Source organism: Heloderma suspectum, chromosome 4 (assembly GCF_057233095.1).
Source record: "Heloderma suspectum isolate Gila_16-S chromosome 4, 16-S_ref, whole genome shotgun sequence".
NCBI classification, from domain to species: Eukaryota; Metazoa; Chordata; class Lepidosauria; order Squamata; family Helodermatidae; genus Heloderma; species Heloderma suspectum.
The window spans coordinates 81,804,320-81,828,523 of record NC_139461.1 but is presented as its reverse complement, the minus strand read 5'-3'; the positions used below and the strand labels follow the sequence as shown (position 1 = coordinate 81,828,523).

Below are 24,204 nucleotides of genomic sequence, written 5' to 3'. Positions count from 1 at the left end.
CTATCCTAAATTGAACCCCCATTTTGCTCTTCAAAATTTGCCAAGTAAATTCAAGTATGCTTACTCCAGAAAGGGGAAACCCATGTTACATGGTAAAAGTGTAGACAAAGAGGAGTGAATACCATGGGGACTCAGCACTTTTCTTTCTCTGTAATATTGGCCAAGTTTAGGCTACAGTCTTTTTTCTACTTGATAACTATTTCCTCTGTGCTATGCACTAATTATTGCTGTGGCCTCCAATTATATTTTCTGTTTTCTGTTTATCTTTCAGGACCACCCCATGATTTGTCATGCAGTGAAGTTAGGAAAGATTCTTTGGTTGTATTATGGGAACCACCAATTTATGTTGGCCGAAGTCCTGTAACTGGTTTTTATGTTGATATGAAACAAACACATGCATCAGACGAACATTGGAAGAGTGTGAATGAGAAAGCTATTGCAAACAAATTCTTAAAGGTAAGCTAGTTTAAGGAACATTTTCTGCTCCTGTATAAGTGCTGGTACTGACTACTATTAGTTATACATTTTCTTTTGGTGGCACCTCCTTGTAGTTTTAGATTGCTTAGGCCAGTAGTAGGCAATGTGGTTGCCTCCAGATATTTTGGACTACAACTCCCATAATTGCTGACCATTTGCCTTGCTGGCTGGGGTTGATGGGAGTTACAGTCCAAAATATCTGGAGGGCAGCTCTACTGTTCAAAGTTGTTCTTAGTTATATGTTGTTTGTGTATATTGTCTGTGTGCTTCTATGCAAATGGCTTTTAAACTTTGTATATTGTATTTTAATGTTTTAACTTTTGTAAACCACTCAGAGAGCTTCAGCTATGAGGCAGTATACAAATGTAATAAATAGTAATAATATTGTACTCTGAGTTACACCCATATAAAATGACTACAGTTTCACTGGAAGGAAATCTGATTCACTACGTCAGAAATAGAAGTAAGTGTTATGCAGACAGGATGACATGCCCGGTGGTTGCTGAAGAAATGTGCACTCTTGCTAATGTGTTTTCTGCTCAGACATATATTGTGAAAATATAGCAGTCTTCTTCTTCTTTTATATACCATTCCCTATCATCTTTTTTTACCACACATTTATAATTTAGATATCTTTACCACTAGAACATACAATTTTATAGAACTGGTCCTAAACATAGAATTGTCTGCATTTGGATCCAGGATGCTCTTCCAGGATTAGCATCAACTGAAGTTAAGCACTTTTACATCTTAGTGGTTTCAATGGGAGAGTTAAACACATATTTAAATATCTCCCATTGAAATAAAATGGACCAAAATATGCTTTGATTGAGTCATGCGCTATATTTTAAATATTAGTTATATTAATGCTGCAATTAAAATAAACATATTTAGAGTCTGTTTGTGGCTCTGTACAGAATGAACCGTTTCTTCCCAGCAGATTTGCTATTTAATTAATGCCCTATTAATTAAGGACAAAAATGAAGGCACAGATAAATTATTAATATTTATTATTAACATTTATATACCACCTTATCTGCTAAAAAAGTGATCAAGACAGTTTTATGGCTAAAAAGCCATCAAGAGAGATGGCTTTATAAAGAGAAACAAGAATTATGAAGAAAAATACTGGGGCTGTTCACACAACATGCTAACCCACAGTCAGTGGTTGAGTGTGGGTTGTTTTGAACCGTGGGTTGTTTGTTGAACCATGGGTTAGCATGTCATCTGATCGCAGCATGTTTTCCACAGGGTGGGTTATCATGTTGTATGAATGCAGGGTGGCTTGTTAACCATGCAGTATGGCTTGTTAACCACCCTGAACAGCCCAACAACAAACCATGGCTTCTCAAGGTGGCTTATTCGAGAAAAATAAGCCACACTGCATGATTAACAACCCATCCTGGCTGTGTTCAGATAACACGATAATCCCCGGTTTGACAAACGACCCGCAGTTCAAGACAGCCCACACTGAGTGCGGGTTAGCATGTTGTTTGAACAGCCTGGGCAAATAATGGTGAAGCTGTATTGGCTCAGGAGTGGTTTTATGAAAAGGATGAGTTCTGATTATTCATTGGCCCTAGCAGTGAGAAGGGAAGCTGTTTGGGGCATGTGGAGGAGCATAGAAGGGGCATGAAAATGGGATTGTGAGAAGCAATCAATGAGGTTGGTCAGGACAATCTTTCCTGCAAGGCAGGATGAGGTGGCTTGCTTCAGATGGCAACTTTTGGAGTACCATTAAACCTTGGAGTACCATCAAGTATTCAGTTAGTTTTTATATCTTTACCACGCTGGGAGTCACAATGTAGATTTTCTTCCTCAGGCACCAACATATATTGGGCCACCAGTGGAGTTAGTAGCAGATGAACATCTTTAAAGAACAGAAAGTGGGACCAGAAATAACAGGAGTCCTTGTGGACCGGGAAGCAAAAGAGTAGCAGGCTGCAGTGGTTTTGTGCAAATCATTCGTTTCCCCCAAATGGACCAGATGCAGCCAGGGTTTATGCAGCTCATGGACAGCAAGAAAAAGAAATAAGTAGAGTGGTTCCTTGATCCTACTATATGGATCAGCTAGGGCTAATGTGGATGTAACATAGTCATGATCCTATGTTCAATTACCAGCAAAATCAACAGCATAGCACCAAAACTCCCGTATCATCCCTGGTAACTTTGCTGCCTCCCACCCATCACAGCATTATATGTTGGTGACCCCTACATACACACACTTTAGCTCTGTGTATGGAATGAAATCAATGCACAGCAGAAGTCTAATGACCCCGTGACATCACCCAAGACAGTACCTCCCCCACTCCCAAAACACATACAGTGCACAACAAGGCAGCCAGACAGAGATCATAGTGCCCTCCCCAACTGCTGATATTCACTCCAAGGCTTCCTGCAGACTGAGTTCCTTGGTAACCAAAACCCAGATGAGTTACCCTGCAAGCAACCAGCTTTCACTAGAACTGCCCAGGGCAGAAGGAATGATATTCCAGCCCCAACATCCAATCACAGGACAGGTTTATGATGGGTCGTTCATAGTTTCCCAGTGCTCTAGTCCCTGGCACATCCTGATTCCACACACCCAAAGAACACAGCCACATAGAATTAAAGCAGTTCCACATGGGGTTGTAGCCCACTGAAACTTCATAGTCTTATGACACAGGGGGTCCCAAGTTCAATACATGATCCTATGGGGAAAGGACTGGGATGTACGTATTCACCTGAGACAGTGCAGTGATCTGGCCAGGCATAGGGACTGATGGCCTCATTCAGGCAACTACAACCCAGTCATGCCCCAGGAAGTCTCTTATATGCAGAAAGAAAATTACTGCTGGCACAGTGCTACGTTGCAGCACTGCAGGGAAGCTTAGGAACAATGCTATCCGACCCAGCTGGTATAGTCTGAAGCTATAATCACTGTGAAAGAGGAGATATTTATAGAGGGACAAGAGAATTGCACGCTGACACAGACAAATAAGGAAGTAGCAAATGTGAGGCAAGTCACTGAATAGAGTCTATCCTGAGTTGGAAATAGTTGCAGAAGCGGGGGGGGGGGGGTTATAATCAAAACAAGCTGAGACCTGCAGCTTCCCTACTGGGAGAAGAACGAGGCAAAGATTAAAGGTTCATGCAGACGTTCTTGTAGCTTTTTAGTCTTGGAAACAGCATGGTTCTCTGAATACAATATATAATCCATACAGATATTCTCTTTGTTGTAGTTCTTATTGGGTTTTTCCCATTATCACCACACTGAATAGCAAAGCTGTGAACAGCTAGTATGGTTGTTAGAAGGCAGTTCCATAGAGGTTTATTACCTGTGGTGCTGATTTTTGTACTGCTGTTAAAATATTTTTGGGTAGGTTGTTGTGTATAAGCCTGCACATACAGGAACACTGTATACTACTCTGTATTCAACTCTGCATGCAACTCTTCCTCTGGACTGTGGATTAAAAGCACAGAGCGGCCTGTATGCCAGACAGAGATGGCTATGGCTGCTGATGGACCAGTGGCAGCAGTTGACTGTCCAGAGTTTTTCATCTACTCACTCCGGGCTGCTGCTTGCTCTATGCAGAGAACTTCACCCAGAATAAGGACTTGATTATTCTTCCCCTAAATGGCATGGGAGCATCTCAGTGGCTCATGGCTCCCTGTTCCATCTGTAGTCCAGCCAAGCAAATCCAGTGAATGACAACAGGCAGCTGAACTTCAGGTAGACAAAATAAGCAGTGTCACCAAACAACAGTGTTATACCAGTTTGCATTAGTTTGCCAGCAATGTTATACCAGTTTGCATAAAGCAGAGACACAACTTGTGTCTGGACTCAGCCTAAAGAGTTGTTTTCATTTGTCTTCTCCTGTACTGGATTTCTCTAGATCAGTGGCCTTAAAGAAGGCACCAGTTATGTGTTCCGTGTACGAGCAGCAAACAGAGCTGGAGTTGGGAAGCCTTCAGATCCCACTGACCCTGTAATAGCTGAAACCCGACCAGGTTTGTTACTATTACGTTATTTCCCTTGTGAGGAAAATAAAAATGTCCATATGGTTCAGAATGATTGGAAACAGAACACACAGTGGAATAAATCAGCCTGTGCTATAGTTATTGAGGGGAAGCTGAACCATCGACTCAAACAAGCAGACTTTCACTTTCTACTTCTTAAGCCCTTCTACTATTCTCTCCTGGAATAGTTGAAGGCACCTAAAAATCTGTTGCACCCTTTTGTATATCTGATGTATCCTACCAAATGGTGGGAGAAAGTGAATGGCAGACCTTTGTGCACTCACCAGCACCTAGAAAAAGAAGACACTGTGGATTTTGGATGCTGACTCAGCCTCCTCCAATAGCTTCCTTTTTTTAATTTGCAGTTATAACAAATGAAAGTGAGGAGTGGGGACAACAAACAACACCATGAACAAAAAGAACAAATCCAAGGACAGAAAGGCTAATTAATTCAGAATAACTATTTACGACACCATTAATTACAAAAAAGAGACAGAAAAAGATTCAACACTTCTGTTTGAAATATATAAGCCATCCATACATTGATATAAGTCGTCCATATAGCCAAATAAGCATCCACATGAAACTGACAATTATAGGAGATACGCTCAAATGCAGCAAGAGCAGTAAGATGTCCAGACCATTGAATGATAAATGGTTGGTGTTTATCCCTCAAGCCTGGAATTCCTTTGTAACTGTTAGGGCTCTCAATTTTGCTGTCCATCTATTAATCCCCACATCACAGGAATATAATTTAAAACCCCACGAGGTCCACAATTATATCAGATTTTTCAAGAACAACATTTATACAGACAATAACTTCCAACCAGAAAGAAGCCACCACAAGACATGCCCACATCAGCAATGCATTGTCCCTATTACATTGCCAGCATCTAGCAGAGCTAACCAGTGTCTTCTTAACATCTGTGGTGTCCAATATACATGAAACATCATTTTTTGTTGAATCAGTCTCAATTTTACAGAAATATTACATATGGAAGCTAAGGGAGCAATCCTATGGCCACTAGACACTGTCTACAAGGCCATAGGATTGTTCAGTTTCTGGGAACCCCGTTCTCTGCCCCCTCATAGCTGGCACGGTTCTCTCCGCACTGGCTACATCTCTGCACTTGGAAATGGAGCGTGGAGATGGGGAAAAGGGGGAGGTCCCAGGGGCAGGGAGGGGAGGCAACCACCGAAGTTGCTTTATGCAGCTTCCTATTGGGTCTCCAGGCCCCTTCCCTCCCCCTCCCCGAAGCTGCTCTGTGATCCAGCTACCCTGCATAGGATAGTCGGCAGCCTCCGATTTCAGGGCTGGCGACTATCCAGATAGAATTGTGTCCTAAGGCAACTTCCCACTGATTCAGCTGTATAGAGCATTCTAATTCCCTATTCCATTCCTCTCCTCCTTTGGTTTTTTATTAACTACAGCTTGTTATGCTGTCCAGATCTGATAGGCTGTGGTTAATGTTTATTTATTTACAATATTTATATACCACTCCACATCAAAGATTTCAGAGCAGTGTGAACAACAGATAAAAGAATAAAACACAATATTGAAACAATTAAAACATTTTAAAAGAAACAGATGTTAACTGTGGTTTGTTTGAAACAAGTGAACATCAAACTATGGTTTATGGGGCTGGCTTGTTTCAACAAACCATAGTTAGCATTAACAATAGTTTAGGGTTCGGATGATGTGTTAAGTTGAGGTTAATTAAAAAACAGAAGTGAACGTTTCCATTCTCCTCCTTGCAACTGTGGCAGAAGAGGGGAGTGTGTAGGACATGAGTCCAGGAGGAGGCTAGGCTCATTCCAGTCATGATAAATCACAGTTTATTGTGATGTCCAAATGCAGCCTATACTATTCACCAATTGGTCAACTGTGACAGACATGATCTTTCAGAAAAAAGACATATTCTGAGGTTTAGATTGGTTATCCTTGATTTTCATCATTACTTATATACTATCCTTAGTTATGTTGAAATATTTGTACCTCTCTTAGGATTCTTGAGGCCTCTGTTTTTGGTTTATTTTATTTTGAGCCCTAGTGAACAAATAGATTTCTTGAAAGGCCACTTTGACAATGAGGTGAGGATAAGAATCTTTCATCCCACTTGACCTGTTGCTAAGTCCTATTGCCTCCGTTGCCTATTGCTTCTTTTATTCATGGCTTGACAACAGGAGACCTGAGAGTACCTATCAGTTTCTGATTAGTTCTATTTATCTAATATAAGAAAAGAGGTGAAATTTTCCACTGCAGGTTTTATTTAAACTCAGCATCTGGACAATGCATATGCCAGATATTTGTTATGCTTTCCTTTGATCTTCTAGGAACAAAAGAAGTTGTAGTTGACGTAGATGACAATGGTGTTATTTCACTGAACTTTGAATGTGATCAGATGACTGCAGACTCTAAATTCATCTGGTCCAAGAATTATGAACCAATTGATGATGATTCTCGATTAGCCATTGACACCAAAGGTGGAAAGTAAGAAATTTAGAAACACAAGGAATTGCTATATGGGATATTGTATACTTGTGTACTTTACGCCCATGTATACTTTATGCCCATTCACCTGCAGATTCAATTATTTACATGGGATGCCAGTCTGTCTATTCAAAAACTGTATATAGTGCCAAGTTGGAAGGAATCCAATGACTCACATCCATGTTGTGGCAGTATATTTTTCTTTGGGGCTTATAGTAGCTCTGGGATGTATATGTGTCTTATATCTGGGCTGCAGAATAGAGGAAAGGGTTAGAACCTCTCCCCTTGCACCACAGCACTGATCCAAATTTCCCATACCCTATGGCTGCTTTTAGAAGAAGAAATTACATAGGAAGAGCCAACCACAGATCTGCCATGTCATGTCTAGTCTGGCCCTTATGTATTGTTTTTCTGATTTCTAGTTGGGCATTAGTTTGTGTTATTTAGCCATGAACATTCAGCTGTTTGGGTTCTGAATACCTGAAACATTCTTGCAAAACAAATAGAAGTTTGATGCCTGAAGTTAGTTAACAGTCCCGCATGTACATACTCATCAGCTTTGGCAGCCTTCCCCAACCTGGTACCCTCCAAATGCTTTGGACTATAATTCCCAGAATTCCTAACCATTAGCCATGTTGGTTAGGGCTGTTGGGAGCTGAAGTCCAAAATCTGAAGAACCCCAGGTTGGGGAAAGTTGAACTATTGCAATTGTATGTGGGCATTCCTTGATATTTGATTTGGTCGCATATCTGTTGCTTAAACAAAGCTCTTTTGTCTCAAAGGTCAAAAGCTATCTTTAAAGATCTCAGTGAAGATGATTTGGGTGTTTATTCCTGTGTTGTAACAGACACAGATGGTGTCTCATCGAGCTATACGATAGATGAGGAAGGTGAGCACCAAACTCTTCTGTGTACAAGTCAGTCTTGCCATTTGGCTGTTATGTCATGTGCAAACAAGTTATACCGCAATACAAACATAAGACAATGAATGATCATATCATATAATAACATGGGCAAATAAATGTATGGATTTTCTTATACTTCTTTCCAACATTATTTTGCAGAAATGAAGCGTCTGCTTGCGCTCAGCCATGAGCACAAATTTCCTGGTAAGTATTAACAAAAATATTGAGTGGGAAGAGGGTGGTGTGTAGCATTACTATTTGTTTTCTGGAGGATCTTAGAATAGGAGTTCGCAAGTGGCATCCTCCAGGATAGCTTAGAGAAAAGGCTAATGACATTGCTGTGGGGAAAGTGGATAGGGAGACATTTTTTCTCCTCTCTCATAATAGAACCTGAAGTCATCCTGTGAAGCTGATTAGTGGGAGGTTCAGGACAGATAAAAGGAAGTACTTCTTCACACAATGCATAGTTAAACTGTTAAATTCTCTACCATAAGATGTAGTGATGGACATTTGGATGGCTTTAAAAGGGGATTAGACAAATACATGGAGCACAAGGCTATCGTGCCTACTAATCCTGATGGCTATATGCTACCTCCAGTCTTCCAGGTAATATGCCTATGTACACCAGTTGCTGGGGAACATGAGCAGGAGGATGCTGTTGCACTCATATCCTACTTGTTGGTCTCCCACAGAAAGCTGGCTGGCTGCTGTGTGAACAGAACGCTGGACTAGATGGACCCTTGGTCTGATCCAGCTTGACTCTTTTTATGCTCTTATGATAGTCATATGAAGCCCACCCCTGAGACTGAGATAGTTTACTGAGGTGCTGTTGCAGGTACCAGCTTTTATAGATGACTGATTAGCTGCTACACAGAGTAGGGCCTTTTCTGTAGTTGCCCCTGAGCTCTGTGACCCCCTTCCTCAGGATGTTTGCTTATCTCTTTCTCTGTCACTGTTTCACAAGCAGAATAAGATGGTACTGTTCCAATAGGCAATCTTCCATTCCATACTATTTTAATAGTATTTTAAAACTATTTTAACTCGTGTCTTGAGTGATTCTTTTTACATTTTGCTTAAACATTTTTATTATTTGCCACTTTTGGAATGGTGTAAAATTCCATCAATAAATATAAATAAATAATCAGGTCCACTGAGGACTTCTTTTTCAGATATTCAGTATATTCAATCAATAGATCAGCAAGTCTAATCTGAATCCATGTTTTTCCCATTGTTCCCGGATGGGGACAAGAGTGGAGCCAGTGTGATCCTTACTGGTCACATGAATTGAAACAAGGTTTCACAAAGCCACCTCAGTCTCATCTTTTGGGGGGAGAAATACTTCTCCCATACTTCCAGTTTGAGTGGGGAGAGGCTCCTGTGAAGATTTTCCCCACAACAATGAATGGTTTTTAGTCACTCTAACTAATTCCATCCTAGCCTCTGGGCCTTATGCTTGTTTTCTGTTCTATTTTAGCCTAAAATATTCACAGCTAATTACATACAAGAGACTAAAATTGCCAGAGACCTGACAGTAAGACAAAAGCAGCACAGCACAATGTCTTTTCTTTTTTATATATACCCACGGGCTGATGCAAGCGCTGACACACGTGGCATTAAGTCTGTTCAGGTTTAGAAGTTTCTTAAGGTCGACTCCTTTTGTTCATCTTCAAATGTTAACAACAACAAGAACAACAACAAGATCAACAACAATAATAATAATATAGGTTTTTCAGAGGAGCATTTCACAGTGAGTGAAAGAAGGAGCATGAAGTTTCTTGATTTCTGCTAGGGAAACTTCGCTAGCCAATCTTGGCTCTTCTTAAAAGGATTAGTCTCATGCAAAGCTAGGCCACAAATTAAGATGCAGTTGCCTTTTTGGTTCATGTTCCTCCTCTAAAGGGTCACAAGGAAGAGCAACCAAGTGAAATTATGATCTGCCAATGTCCTATTTCCTCAGTACCTTGGAGTCTTTTGCAACAGTACTGTGGCAGATTCCCCAGCCTGCACTGCACTGTTTCCACGGAGATATGATGCCAAGTAGAATCTAAATTTGGGGACTTCATCTGTTTAGTTTGTGCTATTTCTGTAGAAGAAAACTCTTGTATCCCACCAAAAATTTGAAATAATGTTACATTTTAAGCTTTGCCCTTGTTACACTGATGTATACCTTAATATATTTAACTATGAATTAAATAGATCTCATTGTGTAGAATGATAAGTATCAGAAGGAAATTAAGTATATCTGGAATGTTTTCAAGACTATGTAACCTTAGAAAGAAGCAAATAGAGAGAAATTGCCGTATGTCTTTGGGTGAATGGGTACAAATAACTACAGGGCTGACCCTATCATGCAACACAATGCGTTTAGAGTTGCTACTTATGCATAAGTAAAAAACTAGGTAAATCTATAGAAAGAAAGAATATATTTAAGAAAAATAAAACACTGTCTCAGTGGCATTCCCAGGACCCCCAGGGCCATCTCGCCCTGAGGAAGCAGTCCTTCCTCAGAGCAAGGCATTGTGGGCGAGATCGCCTTGAAGAGTGCCTGTACTGCTGATGCTTTGCCACAAAGGAGGCAAATGCTGTTTAAACCAGACTTTCCCCAACCTGGTGCCTCCAGATGTTTTTGTCTTCAACCCTCATTAGCCCCAGCCAGCATGGACAATGGTCAGGAATGCTAGGAGTTGTACTTCAAAACATCTGTAAGTCACCAGGTTGGGGAAGGGTAGTTTAAAGGGCTGTTTAAAAGGGTGAGGAGTTGGAGGAGAGTGGCTGGCAGGTCAGTGGGGTGGCGGGGAGGAGAAGGGGGGGCAGCAGCTGCCGCCACTACCACCATCTCAGACAGCACAGTGTCTTGTATTGGCCCTGAATAACTAACCAGCACCTAGACAGACAGACAGACAGACACAAATTGATAATGACACCAATAAGACGATGGTGGCCTCTGAATATTTTATCAGGAGAAAATTCTTTAGAGGAAAGCACTGTGATGAAAAATTTGGCAAGCTTATTATTATGAGAAAGAGGGAAGAGATAGTGAATAGAACTTTTCACGTGATTCTTCAGGCATTCAACAAATATGCATAGAGGGGAAGCAGGATTACGATGGGAAGCTTTGCCCCTGCTGTGTCTGCACCATGCCTTTTGGGGCACAAACTATGTGCATAAGCTCGTATACATGGTTGGGAACCCTGCAAAAAGCAGAGTCCCCAACCACATGCATGAACCTAAATGTGTACAGTTTATAGTACACATGTAGGCACATTGCAGATATGCCCTTAATACCCATATAGCAGGCAGTGGGGTTTACTGCTCACATGATCCTATTCATTGTACACATGTAGGATCATGAGAACAGTTCTAATTTTAACACAGAAAGTAACTTTCACATGTCTAAGACAGGTAACAGGACAAAGACTGCGAAAAAGAAACACATTACAAAATGCATAGTTGTTAGTTCCCAAAGGGAAAAAATAGCAAAGATGTTTTACACATGTGGATATCATCTTTTACATGAAAAACACACATTTAGACCCATAACACTTTGTAATATCTAAAAATGTGGATTCCAAATGTTAGGCTTCCTAACAGCACGTCTGAAATTAACCATATTGCATATTAGGCCTGTGTCTTTTGCTTACTACTTTAGGAGCCATCTGCAGACTTAGCCCTAGCATATGAACAAGCTTTTATCCCTCATATATACTGAACTATAGAAATTACTTCACTACTAAACAAGATTCATGTAAAGCATTAATGTATTCTGTGAGCCAGGTATTTATATATCCTACATCTTTTAGAAAGTAAGCGAACGAGCTAAAATAAGATGAACAAAGTCAGAAGGAAACATATCCCGGAACTTATTGAAAAAGACGTTGCTTGTGAACACAACAAAAACATTCTTTTTCAGACGCTTTTCTTTGTTGCAGTTATCCCCCTTAAGACTGAATTGGCAGTTGAAATTCTAGAGAAGGGACAGGTGCGATTCTGGCTGCAGGCTGAAAAATTGTCTGGCAGTGCTAAAGTCAACTTTGTATTTAACGACAAGGAAATTGTTAATGGCGAGGTAAGCTAATATTTGCTTGTGATCTGAAAGTGATTAGTTGCTACAATAAAATGGAGATTTTTAAAATTACATTTTCAAGTACACTTACCTGCCGGGCTATAATATATTCTGTGTTTCTGTTGCTGCTTTTAGAAGTTGTTAGTTACCTTCTCACCACCATTGCCATCGGCTGTTATTGCACCTCATTCTCTTTCTCATAATTGCTCCCACTTGCTTGCGCGACAGGCAGAGAGCCAGGGAACAAGCAGGCAGTGGCATCTTCTGCTCCTCCTTCTCACCACCACCGTTATCTGGGCCACAGCGAGAGGCAGGTGAACAGGCAGGCTGCAGTGGTGAAGAGGAGCAAGTTCAGGGAGCTTTCGTCAGGGAGCCCAACCATGCCTGTCCTTGACGCTGGCCCTGATAATAACAACTATAATGTCGTTTTAACATTTTTTCACACTTTACAAACTCCTCTAAGAAGGCAGGAGAAGAGTCTTTGCGACTGAAACAAGAGCCAGCCAGGTGTCAATCAGTACTATGCAAATCTGGGTTTTGCTGGAACAAACCTGGGGTTTGCTCAACAGGTTTCCCCTGAGTTTGAGTCAGTGGAGACGGTTATATGTGTGTCCAAAGTGTAGTGAGTGTGGTTCCAGAGTGGACTCACTGCTTAAAATTATGTATGTCCATATGTACCTTAACATTATGGGATAGTTTCTAATACATCATTCAGTCATTGGGAGGCTTGGAAATGTTACATTTTAGAAGCAGGGAAGATGACTTCTCTGCTCCCTTTTATGTTTGTTTTTGAAGAAATACAAGATGAAGATTGACCACAATTCTGGTATGATTGAAATGCTTATGGATAGACTTGAAGATGTTGATGAAGGTACTTATACCTTTCAACTTCAAGATGGAAAAGCAACCAACCAATCCAGTCTTGTTCTTATTGGTGATGGTAAGATCTTCTGAAATGCATTTTTACAACTATAGTATATGGATTAATGTTGACTTGAACATTCATTCATTCTTGAGAAACTGGGATAATACTCTTATCCTACCTTATAAGGCCATTGTGAACTTTATTTGGTGTGTTCATAGTACATGTAAAGTGTTACAAATTAGGAAGTGACTTAAGAACTTAACTCAGAAAAGTGCTGCAAACTATCTGATCAATATGGATTATGTCTTCAAGAATGTTGTGGGGTTAGCCCCTGAATTTCTCATAGAAAGTCCCACAGAAAAGGTATGTTTTTAGTATGTGCCAAAAATCCAGAAGGGTTGCTGTGCACCTAATTTGTAGTGGTAGGGAATTTCAGAGAGTGGGCACTATATCACCAGAGGCCCTATTCCAAGCCATGATGGACCAAACCTCTGAAATCTTGGGTACCACCAGGAGGGTATCTCCTGATGAGCGTTGCAACTGAGCCAGCCAGTGCCTCACTTATGGGACTTCTGTTGTTGTTTTTTAACAGCAGCCTTCCAAATTACACAGCAAACTATGCAGAAACTTAAGGGAGATTCCACTGCATAAGTGTCTACTTTTCTTTAAAAAAAGAAGGCAAAATCAGGGCACGCAAATGCTCTTGAATAGTTCTTTGGAGCTTGACCAGAGTCTTTCATAATGGTTTTCTAGTCATTGACTAAAGGTGCAATCCTATGCATATTTAGGCAGAAAAAAATCCTAAAACTCCCAGCATGCCCCAGCCAGCATGGCTGGGACATGCTGGGAGTTGTAGGACGTTTTCTGTCTAAACAAGGATAGGACTGCACCCCTAAATGATCTATATTTAGTATTGCAAGTCATTATTAAATAAATCTTCATTTTATATTTGAGATGCTATTGTCTGACAGTATCAAAACACTTCCCCTCTTCAAACAATAATAATGCATATTTATAAGTATTTTAATTCCATGTGTTTATAGCACCAGTATTGTGCAACTTTTCCCCCTTGTTCCTTACTTCAAGCCAGTTAATTTTTATTGTGACATTACAACAGTATTGGGTTGAGTTTAAGAGGGTCTTTCATGAATGAAATAGCATAGGATGCCAATACACTTACTTTAAAGCAAACCTAAAATCATCCCACTTATTTTCATCAGACATAAAACCTTCCTGCTTTGTTTCACCTAATTTGAAACAGAACAAACCCACTTCCTTTTCTTCTCCCACTTTGAGCACTGGCTCCAGTCATGTTTTTAAAAGGTATTTTTACATAATTAGTTCCATCACAATGTGGATTGAAACAAGCATCTCATTGAAAGCAATGTTCTGCAGATAGACAGACAGTTGTGCATTCCAATGTGAATTTGGATGTGCATCCAAAATCTTCCCCTTAATTCAGACAGTGATATGCGTGTGGAAACCTGCTTAAGTGTGCAGATCTTCCTAACTGGATTGGGGTGTCAGTTCTGACTTCATACAAATGCAGTAGTCTTTCAACTATGGCTATTTCTTAATATGCTTTTTTAAATCCCTAGTGTTCCAGAAATTACAGAAAGAAGCAGAATTCCAGAGGCAAGAGTGGTTCAGGAAGCAAGGTAACATATAACATCTTATAAACAGGAGAAGATTATCTAAACAGTTTAGCTGATTTAATTCAGTTGCTTATATTTGAGATTTAATGAGAATCTGTTTTTGTCAAATCATAACAAAAGGAAATCTAGAAAAAAATAAAACATATATAGAGAAGATTACTCTTAGTATGAAAAAGTCATTTGATTCTGTTTGTGTCATAATTTCTGAGGGGATTTATTTTACAAATCATTTCAAACAGGTCCACATTTTGTTGAGTATCTGGGATGGGAAGTTACCCCTGAATGCAATGTGTTATTGAAATGCAAGGTAAGGAACAGCTGCATTTTGGACACTGTACGATACTTGAAGCAAAAGTAGCAAATATAAGTTCTGTTAGTGGTCACCTACTTCTAAGGTGCATCTACAGATTCAAGGATACTTCTCTTGCATCCTAACTGAAGGTCACAATCACATACTCAGTTTTCACGAATACTACACCATACTGCACCAAAATAATATTACTATATTCCACGCTGGAGAAATGCAAAGTGTAAAGAGAAAGCATTCTCAAAGGGATAAGTAACACTTCACCTCACTATTGTAACATTACTACAACCCCTTTTGAAATGAGCTGGTGTTCATTCACTTTAAAAATATAGGAGGCTTGTTAACTCCCTGAAGGAAAAGATCCCAATAATAGAATGGACAGTCTTTCCCCACCTCCTGTGTAGTTTATTGAGACTTTGCTACCCAGAACTGGCCATCTGACACATCTATTGCTAATCATATTTTTTACAAGTAAGAAACCATCTTACTATACTTTTCTTTCATTTTAGGTAGCTAATATTAAGAAGGAAACACATGTTGTTTGGTACAAAGATGAAAGAGAGATAATGGTTGATGAAAAGCATGACTTCACGGATGGTGTATGTACTCTGCTGATAACAGAGGTAAGTGAATCTTTCTCCCTTGATGAGGGCCACTTCAGATGTGAAAAATGTCCTAAATAGAAAGCACTTCCAGAGAGGAAAAGGTGTGCAGATTATGTCAGATACATTGTCAGATATGACAGGGTGGTCTGTTTCAGGCAGCAAAATGTCTTGGGACACTACTGGATGTTAGGATGATCTATGCATTTTCTTTTTATTTAGGGATCTGATTTCTCTTTGCATCCACCAACCTCTCTCTCCCCCACCTCAGACCTCAGACCTCTACCCTCACTAAATTTCACACTACCATACTTCACCAGGTTGTTGTATGAATAAAAGAATAGGAACTTTTCTACACTGCAAAATAATAATCTCTAAATGCTAACTCTTATAAAGGTGTCTTGTGATTTCTTTCACAGTCCTTTCCTATTATCTCCAGAAGTCACATACAGAGTATCTACAAGGCTTTTTTCTGTTACTGCTAATTGATATTGCTTTGTTCACAGTTTTCTAAGAAAGATGCTGGTATATATGAAGTTATATTGAAAGATGACCGAGGAAAGGACAAAAGCATATTGAAGCTTCTGGAAGGAGGTAAGGATGACATTTCACATTACATGCAGCCCACTTCTGTGAATGTATACTTGGAAATAAGCCTCACTAAATTCAGTTTGGCTTACTCACAAACTGAATTTAGAGGATTGTGGCCTTAATTTCATAATGCATCAACAATAACACAGATTAAAATCTCCATTTTTCCAGAAGAGTTTTTCTGATTGCATATCACCACTGGAAGCCATGGCATTCATTCATTATTTCAGCATAGTTACTCAGAGAGCAGTTGAGGGTTGGGCAAAGTGGCAGGTGGTCACTTCCAAAGCCCTGCTGGCTCATGCTGCCCAGGGTGGGAAGTGAGGGGACTTTACTGGGCTTTCTAGCCTGGTGGTTCTTCGTTTTTTGTATACCCCACCCCCCAATTGAAAGCAATGGGGCAGACATCAGCTATGTCAGCTCCAGGCTGGTGTAGCTGAGAGGCCCAGAGCTGGGGCCCACTGGGAAAATGAAGGGCCTTCAGATATAGCTGCCCTGGAACACTCTGTTTCAGGGCCTACTGCCAGCAGGAACATCATCAGCAGTAGATTTACACCCATGGAGCTCTCTGTGGGCATAACTGGAGCCTCTACCTGCTGAGGGGCTTCTCTTAACCCCCATTAGCCAGCCAATCTGAGGGTTAGGATTTCTCTGTCTATGGACTGAAGAACTATTAATATATAAGGAACTTTATCATCCCAGCAATTTTTTAAATGTACTTCATGCTGGTGAACCCTTTCCATTCTGCAAAGTTGCATTCTGTCCCTAGAAGGAAACTATGGGTGTCCTAAGCAGTTTTGGTACCCTCAGCGGCTACAGCATGCAGTCCAAGAGATAAATCTCAGGAGCCCGTGTGATGTCATGGGAGACTCAGATTCACATCTCAGATTGCAAGATACAGCTGGGAATGTCAGCAACATTGCAGGGGATCTTGGGGGACACCTCTATGTTGCTTGCTCAAGCCACCCGTGTTGACACTCCAACAAGCCACTTGGATTACTTTGAAGTCAGACCAATTCTGAAGATGACTTCAGCTTTTCTAATGGAGGCCTCCTCATACAATTCAAGAACATCATTCATTAGGCAAAGAATATACGGCTTTCCAGTTCTACCTGTGTTATAAAGGTTGAGAATATTTATAACACGTTTTAAAAGGCAACTCAGATTTTCTACAAGAATCCACTTGTAGGAATGCTCCAGATTAGCTGGGGAACTTCAAGGCACCATTCAGTCATAACCAGGCATGTCTGATCTGGGAACACTGAGTCTCAGTCTCTGGATTTGTTTCCACAGCTTTTGCAGATTTGATGACAGAAGTATGCAAAATGATTGGTGAGTACTTAATTCCCCCCACCCCCGCCTGATGAATGACTCACTTGTACTGCTCCATGAATGACTGTAAATCTACAAAAAAAATGTGTTGTATTTTCAGCTTTATCTGCAACAGGACTGAAAATCCAGAGCACAGAAGAGGGTATCAGATTATATTCCTTTGTTAACTACTACTTGGACAATCTGAGAGTGAGCTGGTCACACAAGTAAGTGAACAAGATCTTACCAGTGATTGACAGTAACACCAAATTAAACATTTTATACATGTTTACATTTAGGAACTATCCACATTGATGCATACCTCCAGGCCGGTTAATGCAACCAACCCATTTGGCACACATACTGTAACAATCGGTCAGATATGCCAAGGTTGTGTACTAATGCACAAACAACCCCAAGGATCCAAAGGTCAAGCAAGTGATTCCTAGCAAAGAAGATACAGCACAATCTTAAACATGCTTACTTAGAAGTAAATCCCACTGACCTCAATAAGATTTACTCACAAGTAAATGTACATAGGATTGCAGCTTCAGACTGTCTGACACAGTTTATTGAGGCAATGCTAGTTCTGCATCTTCTTGAACACCCACATGTCTGTTTAGAATTCTAAAAGCATTCTACTGGAATGTGCCCACCCACCTACCCACCCCAGTTTATTGAGAATTGAATTTGGCACTCGGGATAAAAGAGTCCTGTTTTTATTAATTATAATTGGCAATCTCTGTTTTTATGGATTTTACACTATACATTCTTATGGATTTTAAAAATTGTATTCACTTTGTGTGGTTTTTATCTTATATAACGCATTGAGAGAGTTTCATCCTTAAAAGCAGCCTAGAAATAATTTTAGATAGTCAAGCAGACAGGCACCCCTGGTCTATTTCTTTCTTTTGTTCAGGAGATTGTGGGTACTTCCCCACAATCAGTGGATACTTTCTGAATGGCTAGGGAATACCTGGAAGGACCTGCAAACTGGGCATATCTTTCACTCTCCCAGCTAAGGATGATGTAATCTAGATCTGTGTGTGTCTGTTAAAGGGAACAAAGGAGACAGAGACCTGGTTCCCACATAACAAGAAGTCACCATGGATGAATTTCCCCACAGAGCTTCTTGTTGAATATTCAGGGCTCAGTGGGGGTATGCTGTAGCCTCTTGTTAAGTGCAAACCTGGCAAGGGTGGGTTGTTGGGACGGTTGACAAGCCACCCACAACCCTAAAACAGCCCATGGGTTCTGGGTGGCTTGTCAACCACCCCAATAACCCACTTTCTCTGGGTTCACACATAACAAGAACCTATGGCACATCTCCACTGCACCCTGAATATTCAAAATGGCACCGCTGCAACAAGAAGGCCCATGGGGATATTCATCCACAGTGGCTTCTTGTTACATGTGAACCGGGCCAGTAGACTGTAGCTTTTGAGAGAGCGCTGTCTTTTGGAGGTCTCTAAGATGTAAGCATTAGGGAATGCAGCAGTGTATCTCTCTGGAGATCTCATATGGGGCAAAGTGGATTTGGCTGTCTGTTGGAGTGTTTAAGCTGTACCTCCACCTATGTTCATCCTATAACTTTGGAAATAAACTCAAGTATTACAAAACACCATAAGGTTCCAGTGACCTTCTTCCAAAGGAAACCAAACCCAGGTAAGCACTGCACTCCTGGAGCTTCTCAATGCTCCGAGAAGTAGGGCGGAGATAACAATATCCTAAGTGTGCGACTTTATGTGTACATTTAACATGTTTTTCTTTTACTTTAAAAATAGCATACATAGTGCCCTGACCAGACCATGTATGGAGGGGTGGCCAACCCTTTCACCGTATACTGCAGTTCTGGTGAAATCACCGCCCCTCCCCTCTACTTTTTTCCATGGGAGGAAAGTTGCACGTTTCCTGCCACATCATGCACAAAGAGAAGAGGTTTAGTAAAGCCTGTAGTGCTGGAAGCTATGCACCCATCAAGTTTGCTTTAGGCACATAGTCAATACCACTGACCTAGTCTAATAATCACTCCTGTTTTAGTGTTCATAGAAAATAGTATGTGCTGAACTTCACGTTTGACAGATAGGGCTGCTGCAGGCTTAAAGCAAGCCTTTGAAGTAGTCCTGGAAAAACTGCTTTGATGCATGTTGCATTGTCTCTTGGTGAAAGAAAGTAGAACTTGAATGAAAATTTCCAGAGGAGTAGCCATGCTAGTCTGTTGTAGCAAAAACAATAGTCTTTGTATTGCTGGAAAGTATCTACTAAAAATCCAAGCATATGCCCAGTTAAAGGGGACACATGGTCCAATAGTGTCTGCATTGTCATAAGACAGCGTTGCTTTGTGTTTGTCTTTTCAGTGATGTCAAAATTAAGTATACAGAGAGAGTTAAGACTGGTGTCACTGGGGAGCAAATCTGGTTGCAAATCAATGAGCCGACACCCAACGACAAGGGAAGATATATATTGGAGCTCTTTGATGGTAAAACTGGACACACAAGAATGGTGGATCTTTCTGGGCAAGGTAAACAGATTATATTAACTGTACGTCTGTTAGTTATAATTAATGCAGAAATGATAAAAGCCATTATGAGTGCTGGTAAAAACACTTTTTACCGTTCTTGTATGATTCTCAGTGTAACTCCCAACAACCTAGAGTGGGAGTGGGCTCATAGGCCTTTTTGGTTCCTTGGAGCTTCAGATTGTAGGAGGAGTGCAAAACATCAGGCACAGGGGCCAATTCCAGTTGCCTGGGGTCCTAATCCAGCCTTTGCAGGTTCCCCAGAGGGCCGTATCCCTTTCCCCCAACCACTGATGGCTTGGAGGTTTCCTTGCTTTTATGCAGTTTTCTTTCCATTCCAAAAGGTTGAAATGCCTCTCCTAGGGCTTAGTCATTGGCAGTATGACCTTTAAGCGAACATATGCTGGTATTTTGGTCCAACCCCTTTGGCCTTTGGCCTCGCCCCCCACTGGAACGCAGCTCCCAAGAGCTTTTCCAAAATGGAATTCGGCCCTCAGGCTGAAAGAGATTCAATGTCCCTGGACTGTAGGCTGTAACTCACTAGCTGGTGGCCTTCATGTGAGTATCCAAAGAGCATGCAGGGCTACTACATAGTGGCTGAGAGGCTTTCATGTTTAGAGGTTGTATGGGAGTACAAAATCTTTATGCAAGATTTGGTCAACTGATTAAAGATAGATGCTGGGAAATATGCTGTTTTCAAATGAAAATAGCACATTTTCACTCCATAAAATGAAACAGAGCACCCAATGGCAGTCTGATCACATAATAAAGTACTCTGATGCCATTACCTACGACTTGTACATTAATAAATGAACAAAGAGGTTCTGGCACTGCAGGGATATTTAATGGTACAAAATGTGTCCAAATGTCAGCTCCCCTTTCTTCCACACTTGTGCTTTAGTGCACAACCAAGTATTCTGCAGAAAGAAAGATACCTTTTTCACTAGAGACCAACAAGTCAGCGATGCATATTTCTCAGTCCTCGTTGGTTTCTATCATCTGTGTGGACCAGCACAGTTAAAGAACTCTTCACTTATGGACGGTTGGAATCAGAAGTGCTTGGAACAGTATTCCCAATACTTGAAATCACAATAATCTGTACATGCCTAGCTGCAGCTCAGTCCTATGCATATTTACTCAGTAGTAAGTCCTCCTGTTCAGTGGGATTTACTCCCTAATGTGCATAAGAGTGCAATTTTAAATAGTAAGATCAGTGTTCCCCCTTGAGTTTATCCAGTTTCTGGTGGAACATTTCTCATTTCTTCTTGTTAATGAGAGACTTCTGAAGCTTCCACGCCACCATTAAACCATGCAGCTCTACCCTGTCCTGCCTTCCAGTGGCTCCCATCGCTAATGATGTTGCAAAGTTACATCAGCATTAGGAGGAAATAGCTGTTCTACCATTCCTTAAGATGTGTTGCAAAGTGACCCTTCTGCCACAGATCAGACTATTAGCATAAGGATATTGTTGGTTTTGCATGATATAATTTGAGTTACCATCACTTTAAACAAAATGTTTCAAACTGCCCTAAATCCCTAGAAAACTAAATAACTATACCATAACACAAACTGACTTTATAAAAACTACTATTAATAAAAACGTATTCTTTTTTTAAAGCATTTGATGAAGCCTTTGCTGAATTCCAGAGGTTAAAGTAAGTATCATTCATGGAAGATACAATTTAAATTAGATAACCGGGTCTCTGTTGTAGAAAGTGACGTCATTATTCCATTTTTATTAGCATGTTTTTCAAAAGACACAAGTCCAGTGCTTTTTCTGTTGAAGTCAGAGGCAGCTTCAGCATTAATTTTAGGGCTTACTAAAAATATGATGGCGAGATAAAAGAAAATTGCACCATCAATGTGAGAGAACGCGCAGAAAGATTTTGCTCAAGTTCTTAAAAACATGCACAAAGAGTCACTGCTATTCTTCTGGAAATGCTGTTTAGTCATGAAATACTACTTCATGCCTTAGCATGGAATGAAACAGTGCTTTCTTTTTATCTTTTTCAATTGCAGAGCCGCTGCTGTTGCAGAGAAAAGTAAGTGACTTTTTTTTTCATTTGGTGCCTATGCTGTCAATGGGATATAATGCTCCCAATTTCCCAGAGTGGCAGGACATTTCCGAGCAGTTTCCTCAAGAGGAGAGAATGCTTTTGCAATATCTGTTTGGAAGTATGCAGTTGGACTGGGGGACGGGGGAGTACGCGGGCATCCAGACAGGCTGAACTAGTCTCGTGCAATACTATCTATCCCCCCGAAAAGCAACAACTGGACGGCAGAGACGTGTCTCTTGCCAACCTGCTGCAAGAAGCTCCAACTTCTTTTTTATGGTCAAACTTCAGAATGATTTCCTTCAGCCCCCACAGTGGCAACTGACCTGCATTCCATGCCGACCATCATTGCCCAATAATCATCATTCATTGTTGCTGGCCAAGCCACAACATGGAACAGCATGTGGCTCATAACAGCACTTTTGTAGCAATTACTGTGGCTTCACACAGAGCTTCACACGGAGCTTTTATCCTGCGATTGAGATTACTCCTTCACGGAAGTTTGCGGGCTCTTTACCTGATGCCATGACCCTCCAGGGCGTCTCCTGCACTAAATGCCCTTTGTTCCGTTTTTAAATAGATCACAGATCTATCAAATTACCCCGTTGTGTTCCGCTTGAGTTCCCTCCGTGAAAAGAGGAAAAGCGGCAAGGAGAGGAGCGAGAATAATGAAAGATAATGGAAGACTCGCATACGGGGAGAAGGAGAGGGAAGGGGGTGGGGGAAAAGGAAGCAGGTAAAAAAGGGAGTCGTTGTGATTCTGCATTTAAAACGGAAGCAGAAAGCCCCATTTTAAATGCAGGATTTTAGGCTGGTGTGCAGATGTCCTGTGTGCTGACAGAGGGTGTATATATGCTTTGACACCATTTATTTATTTATTTATTTATTATAGGGTTTTATACCCCACCCTTCAACAAGTTTCCAAGGCAGCTTAGAAAGAATCAGAATTACAATAAAAGGGGGAATTGCACATTACAATAAACACTAACGCCTTATTCAGGCATTCTTTTATCCAGATCAATCAAACATGTGAGGAGACAGAGTGCTTCAGCCCTGCTTCTTTCCCTCATGACATCTATTGCCCTCTATTCGTGGAGGGTGTCTGAAGAGGAGAGCTTCCTGTATCTGTGGAGGCTGTCCACACGAGCCAGAACGCTGGAGTCTCTCCTCCTCAGACATCGCCCTCCACAAATAGAGGGTGATGGCAACATGTGAGGAGGGGTGCAGGGCTGGAGCACTCTCTCTCCTCATATGTTTGATCTACCCAGGTAAGAAAATGCCTGAAAAGGGCTACTGTTCCTGGGCGCAAAATGGCAGACTCGTGTCAAGTGCCCCGCCTTATCCTTCAAAATGTGTAGCAGAATATACCCATGTCCTGAGGTTGCAATGTTATACAGTCAGGGCCAGAAATATCAGAACAAGGATAACTGTTTTGGCAGTTGGCCTCTGAACACCACCACATTGAAGTTGAAAGGAAACACACCCAGATGGGAGTGAAGTCAGGACTTTCAGCTGTAATTCAAGGGGTTTGACAAAAGTGGGGCACTAACCATTCAGGAAGGACAGCCAGTGGCATACACACACACCCATTGTTGGTGGCTCATAAGTAATGGAACGAATGGCTGACAAGCAGCTGCATGGCCAGGTGTGGCCTGTTTCCTGGGTACCCCATGACCAATCAAGCAGATAAAAGGCCTGGAGGTGGTTCTGAGTGTTACATCTGCATTTGGTAGCTGTTCACTGGAACTCCCAACATGAGGTCCAAAGAGGTGTCCATGTGAGTGAAGGAGGCCATCATTAGGCTGAGGAAACAACATAAACCCATCAGAGAGATAGCAAAAACAGTGGGAGTGGCCAATACAACAGTTTGGAACATCCTGAAAAAGAAGGGATTAACTGGCAAGCTCAGCAACAGCAAATACGACCACGGAAGACAAAGTGGATGTCCACAGAATTCTGCTCATGGTGAAGAGGAACCCTTTCACAACATCTAGTCAGGTCAAGAACACTCTTGCGGAGGTAGGCATGTCATTGTCAACATCTACAGTCAAGGGACGGCTTTATGAATGTAAATACAGAGGCTTCACAACAAGGTGCAAACCACTGGTAACGCTCAAGAACCAAAAGGCCAGATTAGCTTTTGCCAGCAAACACCCAAAAAAGCCTGCCCTGTTCTGGAATAAGATTCTTTGGACTGATGAAACCAAGAGTAACTTGTACCAGAATGATGGGAAGAGAAAAGTATGGAGAAGGAAAGGAACAGCTCATGATCCAAAGCATGCCACATCATCTGTCAAACATTCTGGAGGCAGTGTTATGGCATGGGCATGTATGGCTGCCAATAGAACATGGGTCACTGGTGTTTAT

General features: G+C 41.2%; 1 protein-coding gene across 2 annotated transcripts in view; it reads left to right on the top strand.

Annotated features, from left to right (window-relative positions):
• The window catches only part of MYOM1 (myomesin 1), a 127,430-nt gene that overhangs the window by 88,520 nt on the left and 14,706 nt on the right, over positions 1–24,204 (top strand). For both annotated transcript variants that reach the window (XM_084849795.1, XM_084849796.1), the window contains 16 exons: positions 272–456; positions 4,353–4,467; positions 6,811–6,967; positions 7,750–7,856; positions 8,031–8,075; positions 11,801–11,937; positions 12,730–12,874; positions 14,398–14,457; positions 14,694–14,761; positions 15,271–15,384; positions 15,870–15,957; positions 17,248–17,286; positions 17,387–17,492; positions 19,623–19,786; positions 21,402–21,438; positions 21,803–21,825. In XM_084849795.1, coding sequence (XP_084705921.1) covers positions 272–456; positions 4,353–4,467; positions 6,811–6,967; positions 7,750–7,856; positions 8,031–8,075; positions 11,801–11,937; positions 12,730–12,874; positions 14,398–14,457; positions 14,694–14,761; positions 15,271–15,384; positions 15,870–15,957; positions 17,248–17,286; positions 17,387–17,492; positions 19,623–19,786; positions 21,402–21,438; positions 21,803–21,825 — 1,590 coding nt within the window. The remainder of the gene's footprint in view (positions 1–271; positions 457–4,352; positions 4,468–6,810; positions 6,968–7,749; positions 7,857–8,030; positions 8,076–11,800; positions 11,938–12,729; positions 12,875–14,397; positions 14,458–14,693; positions 14,762–15,270; positions 15,385–15,869; positions 15,958–17,247; positions 17,287–17,386; positions 17,493–19,622; positions 19,787–21,401; positions 21,439–21,802; positions 21,826–24,204) is intronic.